The 15615-nt window shown below is 40.5% G+C and overlaps 1 protein-coding gene across 5 annotated transcripts in view; it reads left to right on the forward strand.

The window, feature by feature from the left end:
• DOCK8 (dedicator of cytokinesis 8) overlaps positions 1-15615 on the forward strand; it is a 205680-nt gene that overhangs the window by 86805 nt on the left and 103260 nt on the right. For all 5 annotated transcript variants that reach the window (XM_020289294.2, XM_020289291.2, XM_020289296.2 and 2 more), the window contains 7 exons: positions 1492-1558; positions 3590-3739; positions 8022-8102; positions 9280-9439; positions 11182-11318; positions 13263-13356; positions 14118-14280. In XM_020289294.2, coding sequence (XP_020144883.1) covers positions 1492-1558; positions 3590-3739; positions 8022-8102; positions 9280-9439; positions 11182-11318; positions 13263-13356; positions 14118-14280 — 852 coding nt within the window. The remainder of the gene's footprint in view (positions 1-1491; positions 1559-3589; positions 3740-8021; positions 8103-9279; positions 9440-11181; positions 11319-13262; positions 13357-14117; positions 14281-15615) is intronic.

Genomic DNA, 15615 nt, shown 5'->3' on the forward strand with positions numbered 1-15615 from the left:
AATCACAATCCTACTTTCCATCTTTCTGAATTTCACTATTCTAGGTACCTCATATAAGAGGAATCACAAAATATTTTTCCTTTTGTGACTGACTTATTTCACTTAGCATGATGTCTTCTGCTTCATCCATGTTGTAGCGTATGTCAGAATGTCCTTCCTTTTTAAGGCTGAACAATATTATAGGTACATGTGTAGGGCACATTTTGTTTATCCATTCATCTGTCTGGGCACTTGGGTTGCCTCCACCTTTTGGCTACTGTAACTAGTGCTGCTCCACATTGTTTTTACAGTATATTCACACTCAGTGCCTTACATGAACCTTACAGTAAGCTGGGAAAATGGGAAGGGCAAGTGTCCTTGCCTCATTTTGCAGATGCATAAATGGAACTGGGGAAGATAAGTAACCTGATTAGGATCCCAGAATTGGCAGGTGGTAGAAGAGGAACAGGGCCCAGGTCTCTCTGACCCAGTGTCCTGTGAGTCTGCCATTATTCCAAACCACCTCCTTTCACCAACTAACCCTTTTGTCTGTGCTTATTCTCTGTCCAAATATTCTTCTAAAAAGTCCTCTTTTGAGACATAGCTATCCAATGATAAGGACATCCTCTCACGCATGCCTGGAGACAAAATGTGGCCTCATTTGCATGACCTCTGAGTGATGGTGGACCAGGGCCTCTTTACTGATGCCCTCGGCAGGCAGCGTCCAAGGTCACAGGTTGCTAAGCCGGGAAACTTGGAAGGTGCTCATCTGCATTCCCTGTACCCCTATTGACATGTGCTGGGATTCTGCTTTAGGTGTGTGTTCTCGGCAAGCCCACCATGTCAAGGGAAATTGGCGATTAGGGCCAATACAAGGGCTCTTTCCAGCTCTTGTGGGGTCCGGGCACCTCAGTGTTTAACTGCTGTGCTGAATCCCCTCCCCCACCTCAACTCAGCAGCCCCTCGGTAATGGAGTTAGGAAGGGCCAGACCTTCATCCAGGTCAGAGCCCAATCTTCCTCTGACTGCCCCACGGTAAAGCAGTTGACTTTTCTTTTGTTACTGACCGAAGAGCCCCATCCCTTAGAATTAAATAATAGAGATTCCTATCCTACCAGTAAAATGTGAAATGTGGACAATTCACTGCCTACAACAGAGACTCTATCCTCTGAAAACACAGCAGGTAGAGTGGTAAGAAATTGGATCAGCATAAGGGTCTATTTAGCCACTCTCTCTTGCAGGGCTACCAACAAGCATTTTTTCGAGATATCCCAAAAATATCCAGCATGTTGTGGTAACATCCACCATGATTTCAAATAATCAGGAATTTTCCATTAACCTCCCGTGTTTCTTCATTAATAATTCTAGTGTAATTCTCATCTGTGTGGAGTTTTCCAAATCCTTCTGGAAACTATTTCCATTTTTAACCAGTTTATATATATCCAAGCATTTTCAGAAAATTCAAAGTTATCTAAATGAAAGCTATATAGATTTACCTCTCTTTTTCTGACAGGTTTGAAATAGAAATTGAGCCTCTGTTTGCCAGCCTTGCCCTCTACGATGTTAAAGAAAGGAAAAAGGTAAGAAAGCAAAGAATATATCCCTGAAGCATGCACACTGTTCATGATTCTTTGGGTTTATGGTTTTAAATCTCATTTCTGTGCAGCAAGAACACATCAGATATGAAAACAAATGACCTTTGATGGGTCCAGTTCTGTTCAGCCTTTGCAATTTTTCAAGCAATGATCTAGGAACATCATTTATGTACTTTGAGGAATCTTTGAGGGAAAGGCCTTCAGGAGGTGGTGGCCTCCTGAAGGTGGTTGGGACAGGAGACAAATGAAACAGCACATGGGATTATGTGGAAAACAAACCAGTTTAAGTGCGTGTTTAACAAGCTGGAATGTGCATGTAACGTTTCCTGGGTTTGAGAGTTCTTCGCCCTGTGAAATGGGCTCATCACAAATGGAAGTCATCTTGTGCAGTAAAAGTCTAAATTTGCCACAGGGTGAAGACCTTACCAAATATAATGTGCTTTTAATGGAAACAGTGACCCAAGACTTTTCCATGAGTGTTTTATTGTTTAGTCATTTTCTAACTCCTAGAGGACAGCAATAGCAAAACCAGAATAAGGCAGATACCTCTGCCCTTCTTTACCTGTAACCATTCTGTGTTTAAGAAAACATGTATCTCTTGGATAAATATTAATAATCACTGAGATTTGTATTATTAGTTAAGGTAGGTTAACTGCTAAAACAAGTAGACCTCGAATTTCGGTGGCTCAGTAGTTCTCAAATTTGAGCATGCATCAGAATCCCCAGGAGGACTTGTTAAAACACAAATCACTGGGCTCCACCCCAAGAGTTTCTGATTCAATTGCTCCAGGTAGAGCCCACAAATTTGGACTTCTAAAAGGTTGCCAGGTGATGCTGAAGCTGCTGGTCCAGGGACCACATTTTGAAAACCATGGGCTTAAAAGAACAAGAAGTTTCTTATCTTTGTTTCTTAACAATCCAGAGTTAGGGGATCCCTCTGCTCCACTCAGTCATTCAGGAACCCAGGCTGGCAGTGGCTCCTCCATCTTCAATTATGTACTCTCCCCAAATCATTCTTGCCACTGCCAATGATGCCCCCCAAAAAGGGAAAAGAGGCATGGAAGAGGCCTAAAAGTTCGATTCAGCTCACAATTTGTTGGAGAGGATTTAGCCACATGATCACCCCTTATTGCAAGGGAGGCTGGGAAATGTAGTCTCTGCCTGGGCAGCCACTTCTCAACAAAACTCTCTTAGAGATGAAAGGAAGAACCCAGCCATGCAGTGGCTTTTACCTAACAATACACCCAGTGACCCAAGGAGCACTCACTATTCACGTCACGCTCTTGCTCAAAATCTTTGATGGATCCTCACTATCTACAATGTTAAGAACAAACTCTTTAGCTTCTATGTCAGACATTCACCGTGGCTCTCATGTGCCTTCTTCTCCTCTACAGCCTATGCATAGCCAAGCTGGTCAGCTGTTGACTAAGCTCCCTCCAGGCATTCCAGCCTCTGAGATATTTATCTGGGCTGTTCTCTGTCCCTGGAGCACCTTCAGCCTTTACCTCTGCCCGTCAGAATCTTCTTCTAAGGCCCGTCCCTCTCCAACGCTTCTTCCATGAAAAGCTATCCTCGTCACCACAACTGAAAATGACCTGTCACTCCTTGGATCTTCTTCTTGTATGCCATTGGTGACTTGTATTTTGCTTTTACTGTAGTTCGTTATGTTTCCTTTTTCCCTCATTCTTGATTGTAAACTAATTGAGGGCAGAGGCAACATCCTGCGCTTACATAGTGAAGTACCTAGCACATCACTCATACTCAGGAAATACTGGTGGGCTAACCAAATATTTAATGTTTCGAGGAACATCTCTCAAATGGCTCCAGAATATCTAGAAATTGTGACAAAACATTTATCCGATTTTCTAGCAGCCACTCATCATAAACCATATCTATGACTACACTTGTTCCTTCAGTGAAATTTCTTTGTGGCTTTTTCACTCTTTTTTTTTAAACACGTTTAGACTGTGAATACAGCAGGTCTGACTTATTTTTCACTTTGCTGCTCATTTACAGATCTCAGAAAATTTTCACTGTGACCTGAACTCCGACCAGTTCAAAGGATTTCTGCGAGCTCACACGCCCTCAGTTGCCGCGTCAAGCCAGGCGAGATCTGCGATCTTCTCGGTCACCTATCCATCCTCGGACATCTACCTAGTAGTCAAGGTAGTTAACCACATTCCTGTTTGCACATCCTGAGGATTCCATTGTTGCATTATTCCCTGCATGTTTGGTGCAAAAGAGACGTCAGCACGTGTCTGCATGTCCTCTGTGAGATTCACTTGTTCCCTTCTCAACTTACCCCTTTTCCCTTACAAACAAGTTCTGTTTTAGATACTACAAAGACTATGGTTTTGGAGTGAGGCAGTCCTAGGTTTGAATCCTGGCTTTACAACTTAGTAACTGTATGACTTTGGCAATGACCTGACCTTTCTGAGACTTCGTTTCCTCATTTGAAGAGTGGGGATTATCACAGTGACCTCAGTGGGTAGTCGTGACTCAGTGGGTAGCTGTGACTACAGAGCAAAGCCTGGCACACCTTATGTACCTGTGTTAGGGCATTTTGTGCTGCTGTAAAGGAATACCTGAGACTGGGTAGTTTACAAAGAGAAGAGGCTTAGTTGGCTCACAGTTCTGCAGACTGTACAAGAGGCGTGGCGCCAGCATCTGCTTCTGGTGAGAGCTTCAGGGAGCTTCCAATCAAGGGGAGCAGGGATGTCACATGGCGAGAAAAGGAGCAAGAGAGAGAGGAGGGGATATCAGGCACTTTTAAACAGCCAGTTTTCACGTGAACTAATATAGAGAAAACTCATTCATTATGGCGGGGAGGGGACCAAGCCATTCATGAGGAATCTGCACCCATGACCCAAACATCTCCCACCAGCCCCACCTCCAACACTGGGGATCAAATTTCAGCATGAGATTTGCAGGGGCAGAACATCCAAACCATGTCACTACCCTCCCTCCTAACTGAAAAAAGTTCCCTCAGCTAGCAGGCTCTGGGAGGCTACTGTGGACAAAGACACAACATCTCTTCTGTAGACTTTCCTAATGATGTTTACTTTTTCTAGAGACCCACAGTTAAATGTTCCCAAGTCCAGGATCCTACAGTTTGGGCTGTGGTTTCCAAGTTTCACTCTCCTTTTTTATCATCATGTCACAGACTGAGTGTTAAATGAGAGTCAAAATCTGTCACATAATAAGTAGAAGAAACTTTCATTCTAGACTGTATTCTTTGCTGATATAAAAAACAAAATATAAACAAACAAACAAAGAAAACACCCCAGAATCTTTCTCTATACACCAAAATGACTGGTTATAAGTCAACAAACATTGGGTATTTCACCTACCTTATAAGGCCAAAGAATCAGTCTAATTGACTCTTTAAACCGAAATTGTAAAATGAAACACAACAACAAATCTAGGTGTCTGATTTGATGTACACTCGGCTTTCTGTGTTTAGGACATTTTCTAGTTAGGACACTGTTTTATGTCCATAGTCTCAGTGATTCCCGCATGACCTCATGGTGACAGTAGCATATAGATTCCAAAAAATTCAAGTAACCTGGAAGCCACTAAACAGGCAGCAGGTGCTTTCCATTCTAGCTTCCTTTACATCATTTTACAAAGATTATAAGAGTTTACTACAGCTTGAGGGGAACTCATTTAAGCTTATGGAAAGTATAGTTAAAATTCTATTGCTAAAAAGACATATCTATGGTCATCACACTTTAATGTGTGTTCTTGTCATTGCAATATTACTTAGACATACAGGAAAAATTAGCGTAAAGCCCACTATGGCAGCCCTGTAGTCAAATTCAAAATTCTTTCTCAGCCTTGGAAACCAAGGAAACCAACACTAGTTCTATAGAGCCAAATTTTATTTAAAACTGTACTTTTCAGTGAATGACTTTATTTTGATTAGTCCATAGTAGTCTGCCAAATAACAGTGGCTACCAAGTGGTTACTATCACTTACTAAACATGTTCCAAAATTTTCAAATGTGTGAATGCATTCATTTGGCAATAACAAACATACTCTAAGTTGTCTGGATATATTGAAGAAATTTAAATCTATATAGCAAGACAGTCGCTGGTTTGCTTTCCATTTGGTTTTCTTTACTGTGATACCATCGTTGTTGCTTCTTTCCCTTTAAATATATGGTAAACGGTGTAATATGATGTCCAGACAGGTGTCATTTGATAAAAAGAAGCTACTTCCTTTCTTGATTTTATTCCCAACCTGAACACCAGGCTCTTAACTGTATTTCAGGAAGAGTCATCTAGTTCTGGGATTGCATAAAATATTGCTTTAAGGAGTCATTTCAGGCCTAAAGGTTTAATTCAAGATTTTGTGAAGTAGATAAAAGTATTTGTTTCACAATGGGGACATAGCACCTCTTGTATATTCCTGAATAGAGCTGGAACCCATTCTACTAAGTAAAGTATCTCAAGAGTGGAAAAACCAGCACCACATGTACTCACCAGCAAATTGGTATTAACAGAACAGCACCTAAGTGGACATATAGGAGTAACATTTATCAGGTGTCAGGCAGATGGTGGGGAAAGGAGGGGATGGGTATATACAAACACAACGAGTAAGATGTGCAATGTTTGGGGGATGGACATGCTTGAAGCTCAAACTTGAAGGGGGAGGGAGGACAGGGGCAATATACGTAACCTTAACACTTGTACCCCCATAATACGCTAAAATAAAAAAAAAAATTGTACCAAAACAAAAAAAAAAAAGTATTTGTTTCACAACTAAGGGATGGAGAGTAAGGCCTGGAATGAACCTGAAGCTTTTTGATAATAGACATGCCGGACACTGAACCAGGCCTTCCTGAATAAAGCAGAAAGTAGCCTCTCTACCCTAAAAATATCCCAGGTTATTCTGATAGGCCCCTTTTCCTTACCTTCCATGGTTATGAAGGCTCATGCACTTCATGGCATACCCTTTTACATAAATCACGAAGGTCCAAAACAATAGGTTCTCATATCAGCCTGCAGCTCAATCTTCGTTTAAAATTCATTTTAAAGACCACATTTTTAATCCATTGGCTTCATGGAAAAATTAGTTTCCTTCCAATTTGTTCTATAAACTCCTGACTATGAGCTTCAGGAGAATAGGGACCGTATTTATTGGTTTTCAGAGAATAGGGACAATGCTTATTGTGTGTGCTCTGGAAAATAGGGACTATGCTTATCAACACCTTATCTCCCCAGCTACTACCACACAGAAGGTACTCAACAAGGATTTTCTGAATGAATGAGTGAATGATTGCTGATTAACAGGAATGCTGGTCAGTTTCTAGCTCAAGCTTTATGGGTCTGTGTTTTCAACGTTGTGCATCTCTCAGTGGGATCAGCCTTCTCTCTGTGCAGTGGCAATGGGGAGGGGTTTTTAACTTCTTTTGTGAGAAATGGGACTTCCCGTTTGGACCCCTCCCTGAAACAGGTATCCACTGAGCAGCCCCATGCCCCTTCCTTTGAAATCCCATGAAACACCCCTCCGGAGGGTACTCTGGTTAAATACTTTGTGCCTCACTGATAGCACCTATTAAGAGTATGTGTCTGTTGGAATATGTTGACCCAGATTTCTTCTTCAAGGGTCATTTGAACTAATGACGTTGGCTAATGGGACTAAATCTACTTGCTTTTCTCTTCAACATCTAAGTGAAATTGTCTTTTAGCAGGGACTTAGGAAATTTCCAATTTCTCTTTGCCTTTCTCCTAAACATGGTACCCAACTTGATGGCAAGTAGCCAGCCAGCTCTCCGCCTGGAGCAAGATGGAAGAAGACGCTGGACAAGAGTAGCATCCACTCCTGTCACCAGCCAGGCGGCAAACAGAGACACCCCACATCCCTGTGCTTTTCACTTTCTTTCCAAGTCTGCTAAATCCAGAAAATTAGCCTAATAGGAAATACCGTGGAGACAATTACAGATAATTTATTCTGTTCATTTATTCATTTTGTGGAAGGTTTTGGTCCCCAACCTGACTTTTACAGAGACCATATCTCTTTTTTACATTGTAAGCAATAATAAAGAAAATGAGCTTTCCACTGCCTACACATGTCTCAGGGGTTTTGTTTTATAAAATAACTTTTATTGCATTTTTTATTGTAGACATAATACATGTTTATTGTTTAAAAATAAAAAATACACTAAGCAATAGGAAGAAAATAAAAATCACACATAATCCCGCCGTGCAAAGATAACTACTATTAACATTTGCTGTGTATCTGCTATCATCCTTTTAATATGCCTCTATGATTTTTTTTATAAAACCATGTGGTACCCTTCATACTAACTTTTTTAAATCAAAAAACATATATGACAGATATCTTCCCATGTCTTCAAGTATTGTCATAAAACATAATTTTGATTGTTGCATAGATTCCTTTACATGGATGTAATTCGTGTTCTTTATGTTGTTTTTGTTGGTAGATTGAAAAAGTCCTTCAGCAGGGAGAGATTGGAGACTGTGCAGAACCCTACATGGTTATCAAAGAAAGTGACGGTGGAAAGGTATGATAATTTGAATATTGCTAAATGGTGACATCTTAGAAGGAGCAGGTATTTTTGGAAATGTTTCACAAAATAGTTAATGGGATTTAGTCCATAATATGTCCCTATATGAGATACTGATACATTGAATTTAAATGAAAGAAGAAAAAGAAATTGGTCAGTGATGATAGCTTTTTAAAGAAATAAATTATTGAACTCACTAATGATGATATACACCAACATATGACTATATAAGTTAGTGAGGGCAAAGCCACATCCTATTGTCTTGGTTCTGAGGCTCTGATCCAGCTGATTGCAAAACTAGGCAGTGCCAGAGATCTCCTGGCCTTCCTCAACAGCATGGATCGTTGCCCTTTCTGGTGTGGATAATTAGGAATTGGTCATCACTACCATACATCATAAATTCATTAGCACAGCATAGATGTTGAGCCTATGAAAAGGACATCTTTTCTTAGCAGCAGTTTGCAAAGGTTCCCAGTATGGTTTTTAAAACATGGCCTTTCTGGAATAAGACTTACCTAATCAGTATTCTACTACACACTCATAAATTGCAAGTAAGATTTGTTGAACTCAAGACTTTTTCTAAAAATCTATCTTCTATTCCAAACTTAGAAGAATACCTTGGAAGTGTTTTAAATCTCATAAGAAGTTGTTAGGAAACTTATTAGAATTTTTTGGAGTTTTCCAAGGCAACTTTTGAAAAACAGATTCACTTGGGAGCTTGGTAGATAACATACTAAATTTTGTGGGTTGTTGTTGTTTTTTTGGGTTTTTTTTGAGACAGAGTCTCTGGTCTATAGCCCTGGCTAGAGTGCAGTGGTGTCATCATAGCTCTACACTTTTTATTCCTAGATTCTTTGGTGCAAATCTAAGTCACATAGCCAGCTACCAAAAGAATCATTCATAGATTAACTGGTATAACAAGCCTTGGACATTTCTTTTTAGCTGAAGATGTAGTATTTTCATTGAATGTAGACTTTCGTTAAACTTCTCACTTCGTAATCTATTTAATCTATTTCCAGCTAGACTTCTGGCCCCAGAAGTCATTTTTCTGCCTGTGCACTCTTTCTTTAATCAGTAAGGTTTGAATTTGGGGGATAGCTGTCACATCCATGTCAGAGGCAGGGGACTCAGTGTTGATGCTTGTTACAGCTGGTTTCTTCCCATTTTCCTCTAGAGTAAAGAAAAGATTGAAAAACTGAAACTTCAAGCTGAATCCTTCTGCCAACGTTTGGGGAAATACCGGATGCCCTTTGCCTGGGCGCCCATAAGCTTAGCAACCTTCTTCAATGTCTCCACCCTCGACAGGGAGGTAATGGATGTGGAGCCCACGGTTGGTAAGATTTTCATCTGCAGGGGCCAGGGGAAGGCTCCCAGAGTACCAGCTCTGGGGCTGCAGTAGCTTTGGGGAGTGATGGGAAGGAGGAAGGAGAGAAATAGAATGAAAGACTATTATGACTGGATTACACATGCTTGCTTGGACAGTAATCTTCAAAAAAAATTATCATGAGCATTTATGGAGATTAAATATACTCTTATCATAAGGTTTTCTAGATAGTTTGACACTTTAAAAAGTTAATTTTTGGTAGCCACCACCTCTGAAAAGGGAAATTTAAATAAAGAAGAAAATGTAGTAACCATCTTTAGTGTGCTAAACAGAAACACTGTGGTTGTGTCTTAAACATAGGAAAAGCCTCTGTGTCCAAGGCTTCCAAAAAGCAAAAGTCAGATTTTTCAGCACAATATCCAATCCCTTAAAGTTTACTTTGCCCAGTGAAATGAAAAAGTGAGTGCCAAAAGAATATATCGTTACTGTTTTAATTTATTTAGCATATTTCTTTTTCATCACCTCACCATTGATCTGAATCATTAATTCTTAAACTGTTTGAGTATGGAAATTTTCATAGAGGGTTGCAAAGTTTTCAAGTAGACCCACCCCCACCCACCTCCTATGGTGGGGTTTCTGTTTGCTCAAATACCTTTGTATCAAGCAAATATTTAGGTCTCTCTTCACATTTCTTATGCATTCCTTAGCTCTGCTACTTCTGAAATGCTGCCTTTAGCAGGAAATTGGAAGAAAGGGTATTTTGTTATTGCTGCTGCTACTCTGGAGTTATCGTTGCATAATCACCAGTCAGAGCTCCTGGGTTATCTCTGAATTCTCAATAACAAACCTCACCGTGCTGCATCCTGGCCTCACAATTGTTTTTAGTGCCCACTTCCATGCAGACCCAGATAGTCTTAATTGAAACAGGTATATAGAGAGCTTAGAGGGTACACTAAGCTAGGTAATTCAGGGGTAGGCCTGCTGAGACCTCAGTAATCTCTAGATCAAGGATAAATTAACCTGACTACAGATACTGATTCTTAAGAAGCAACTAGAAGATGCTGCATATTATACTGAGATGATATGGCATATTTAGGTGGGTAGCAGTAGAAAGAAATCCCAATTCAGCAGCATGGTACAAATTAAGGTTAAAAGGGCAAGAATTGGAACTATTAGAGTTCTAAGCAATTTGATTATTTCCAACAGAACCCCTGAGTTTTGGAGTAGAAAAGCAATAAGATCTCCACCCAAATCCCAAAAGGGGATAAGAAACAACTAAGCAGAGTACCAGGGTGCCAGCCCAAGTTTGGGTGTGTTCTGGAGTCCTAATTCGCATTAGACAGGTCCATCAAGGCAGAAACTCAGTTTTGCAGCCTGGTCCACACAATGAGAGCAGAGGAAAGCTGAGATTCAGAATGTACGCAGGCTGACCCTAGCATGTTTGGGCCACAAGCCCAAATGCCTTCAGGGGCATTTGAGTACATGCCTCTCCCAGTGGAATGCAAATATAAAAATAAAACAAAAGCAAACATTGTGCTGACTAAATAAAGCTTATCAGAAGATCCTGTTCTGGCTGCAGCTCTGAACTCTTGCTAAGTGGCATCTGGTCTACCCTATTTTCCGCGTGGGGATGGCCCTGTTCAATGTCCTTGTTCAGTGACTTTAAACATATCTTATATATGGTAAAGTTAATAACTGCTGTGTATTCAAACAGAAAGGCATACTTTAAAATGACAATTGATTTCTTTAAAGGGAGAAGCTCAGTGGGTGAACGGAGGACTTTGGCCCAGTCTAGAAGACTTTCTGAAAGAGCCCTCTCCTTGGAGGAAAATGGGGTTGGATCCAACTTCAGAACCACCACCATGACCATTAACACCTTTTTCAAGCAGGTATCTCTTCACAGGATGGTGTGCCTGGATTTGTCCCCATCTTGTCATGGGCCTTGGAGCCCACAGGAAGAGTATAGGTAGTTAAAGTCACTGTCTTAGTCTATTTTTTGTTGCTTGTAACAAAACACCTGAAAATGAGTAATTTATGAAGAAAAGGAATTTATTTCTTATAGTTCTGGAGGCTGAGAAGTCCAAGATCCAGGAGCTGCATCTGGTGAAGGTCTTCTTGCTGGTGGGGATTATTTGTGGAGTCCCGAGGTAGCACAGGGTATCACATGGCAAGGGGGCTGAGTGTGCTAGCTCAGGTCTCCCTTTCTCTTCTTATAAAGCCACCAGTCCCCCTCCCATGACAACCAATTAATCTGTTAACTCACTATTCCATTAATCTGTGGATGTATTAATCCATTCATGAGAGCGGAACCTTGACAATCCAATCACCTCTTAAAGGATACACCTCTTAACACTTCCACTTTGGGGACCAAGCCTCAACATGAGTTTTGGAGAGGACATTCAAACCACAGCATTCACCAAGCCTCAATTTCATTATCTGCAAAACAGGGATGATGGTGCTGACTTCATGTGGCTGTGGGAGGGTCAGTGACATGAGGGCTGTAGAGCTGTTCTCAGAGTGCCTAGAATACGTAAATGCTCAATGAGTATTAGCTGTCTAAATTGAGAGGGGGATACAAACTACCCTGTTTGCATTATCTTAGTCAATTCATTTATTAGGCTGTGGGTCAGGGTTTCCTGGCCTGGCTGTTGTCCTGCTGTTCTCACCTCTGTTCCACGTGCAATTTTCCAGGGCTGCCTACTTGTCCTAGAGTGTGACCATGCCAGGTGGTGCTCTCTGTTAGCTCAGCAAACATCAAGACTATTTTAAACATAAAAAACTTCCTACAGTCATCAAATGCATAGAGACAGAAAGTAGAATGATGGTTGTCCAGGTCTAGGGTCAGAGGGGATGGGGAGTCATTGTTTAAAGAGTATGAAGTTTCAGATTATTTTTGCAAGTCGAAAGAGTTCTGGAGATTGGTTGCACAACTTTGTGAATGTACTTAATGCTATTAAACTGTACACTTAAAAAATGGTTAAGATAGTAAATTTAATGATATGCATTTTACCACAATTAAAAAAAACATCAGACGTGGTTTGACTCTTTTGGAAAGGTTTCCATAGTTTAAATAGTTTTAATGAGGCATTTAAAGGGTTTATGTTAAACTCAAACACAGAAGGGATGCTGACGGGGCCTGTGCACCATGCCACATAATAGAAATCGAAAGGGTCTGAAAAGGTTTCTATTTGGGAAACACCCCTTCCTGATTGTATTACCTTGGGGGCCAAGATACTTGTCTTAACTAAGTCTGAATTTTCTCATGGGGAATAAGACATATGTACCTACCTACCTTACCGGGTTGCTGTAAGGATTGGAGATCATGCATGTGTGGCCCTTGCCAGAGTTCGTGTCCCATGGCGGGCACATGGAGGGTGTCATTTATGCTTAAGCTTCTTGTTCAAGACAAGTATGAAGAAAATGAGATAGGAAAGATGTTTTCTCCACCTTCAAATCTTTGGAGAAGAAAGTAAACTTATTCTGTATTGTTCCAGGAAGTAAAACTAGCATCACGGGGGGGGGGGGGGGGGAGTTGAGGGGGGAGAAGATTTTGGCCTAGATTTCTAATGTCCCAATAGGCTTCCTTAGAATGCACTAGAACTCCTGTTCCCAGAAGGACAGGTGAGAGGCTGAGTCACAGGGAGTGATTGGGAAGGAATAGTTCACAAGAAGTTGAGCTATTAGTAAATGATTTCAGAGTTGCCTATAACGCTAATTTCTATGAAAGACTTGTGAGAATAAAGCTTAAAGGTAACAATCTTCCCAGAAATCACTGGTCCCTAACCCCGGAGTCAATGGTGTGTCTACACTAACCCTGACCTTTCTCTTGGCAGGAAGGAGATCGCCTCAGTGATGAAGACTTGTTCAAGTTTTTAGCCGACTACAAGAGATCATCTTCCTTGCAGAGACGAGTCAAGTCAATTCCAGGTGTGAATGGCTCGTCTTTGTCCTCCTTTGCTGTACCAATACCATTTGTGATTAGATGCATTATTTGTCTAATGCTAGAATTTATAAAATCATATTTACCAAGTGAAACATGGGATTTTTGCATCAGGAGTCAAGAATCTGAATTGGTGTACATGTTTGGCAAACCTATTAATGTTTTCTATTTTCCTTAAAGAATCAATCCTGTAAATATATACCTTAAGCTTTAGATCTGATTTCTCAGATAATCAGATAATTGTTTGAGGAGAGGAGCCCCTTTCGTCAAATAAAATATTATATGGAACCTTTAGTATTGGGAAAAAAAAAGAGTAAATGTGAGATACTTTGGTAGAAAGTAAAAGTACCTTCCCTATCCTCAGCTCAAAAGCCCCTAAAGTACTTCTGCAGCCCTCTTGGGTACAAGGGAACCCAGTTCAAAAATTACTAACTTTTACTGCCAACAATGCAGGGAAGTTACTAACCTATGCACTATTATAGTATGATAGTTCTGGAGAGAACTTTAAAAATCCTCTAATCCATTTCTACTTATTTTACAATTTCTCGTGTCATTTATTTTATAAAAACTAAATCTCAAAAGTTATCACAACATACTTTTTCTCCACCTAAAGGATATTAGCTCCAAAACATTTACACTATCACAATTTATCCTATTTTCATAAAAGCAATGCCGTACAACAATCATTCTTGACTCCCTCATGACATGACACTTTCTTTACTAAAACAGTCCTATTTCCTCTCTTTAGTCTCACTCAAGCTGGAGATTTCCTCAGCTCCAGAGACAATCAATTGTTGTCTGACTCCGGAGATGTTGCCTGTGAGACCCTTTCCGGAAAACCGGACACGTCCACACAAAGAGATTTTGGAATTTCCAATACGAGAAGTGTATGTCCCTCACACTGTGTACAGGTGAGAAACACAGGCTCTTGGAAAACTTTTGAACTCATATTCTAAGTTTTATTTGTGTAATACTTTCATCAATCCTTCAATCTATCTTCCTACTTCCTAAGTTTTGGGGAAGATGAGATGTGCTGTTTATAAAACTATAGATGATTGCTAAATCTCTTTCAAAAAATGGTTTATCTAATTCTCTTGAACAGGAAAGTGTTACTTAAGACATAATTGTAATTTAGGATTATAGTGGACATATTCTTTCCAGAAATTAAAAAATCCTCCAAGTCATTACCTTGGCTTTTCTCTGTGCAGAAGGATATATTAGAGAAAGAGTAATGGGACTGAAATATTCTAGTAGTTGAAAAGATAGGTTGTCACCTCAAGACCAGCGCTGTCCAGTAGAATTTACAGCAATGACAGAAAAGTTCTCTAAGTGGGCCGTCAGCACAACAGCCACTAGTCACAGGTGACTATTCAGCATTTGGAATGGGGCTAGTGCAATAAAGGAACTGAAATTTTAATTATCTTTAATTTTAATTAATTTTAATTTAAATTCAACGAGCTGCATGTGGCTAGTGACCACCATATTGGAGAGCACATAGCTAGACACTAAAGACCTAACAGGTTGGGCTGCCTTGGTTTCTTTTTTTTTTTTTTTTTTGAGACAGAGTCTCACTCTGTTGCCTGGGCTAGAGGGCCGTGGCATCAGCCTAGCTCACAGCAACCTCAGACTCCTAGGCTCAAACAATCCTCCTGCCTCAGTCTCCCGAGTAGCTGGGACTACAGGCATGTGCCACCATGCCCGGCTAATTATTTATTTATATATATATAATTTTTTTTTAGTTGTCCAGCTAATTTCTTTCTATTTTTAGTAGAGATGGGGTCTTGTTCTTGCTCAGGCTGGTCTCAAACTCCTGACCTTGAGCAATCCTCCCGCCTTGGCCTCCCAGAGTGCTAAGGCCTGAGCCACCACGCCTGGCCTGCCTCAGTTTCTGAGTTGCACGTGGTACCACCTGACTTGTCCCATAGGGTCTGGGAGAGAGTGCTTGTCAACATACAACTGCCTAAGGCATTGCTGCTCATGCACTTTTATTTTGTGTTTTGAGAAGATTTCTTTTAATGCAGAAAAGAATGCTGTACGTAGCACGTATCTTTTCCTCACATCCGGAAATGGCACTGTTATTTTTTATATTTTTTATATAAAAGAAATAAAGTCATAGTAATTAAGTTGAAGTCTTCTTTATCCCCAGCTTCTGGTCACAGACTCGACTTCTACCTTGCATCCTAAACATTGTCGTTATCATGAACTTATATGTATTCTTCCGTTTTCTCTGGTTTTATACACACATG

This window comes from Microcebus murinus, chromosome 12, assembly GCF_040939455.1.
Source record: "Microcebus murinus isolate Inina chromosome 12, M.murinus_Inina_mat1.0, whole genome shotgun sequence".
In the NCBI taxonomy this organism is placed as follows: domain Eukaryota; kingdom Metazoa; phylum Chordata; class Mammalia; order Primates; family Cheirogaleidae; genus Microcebus; species Microcebus murinus.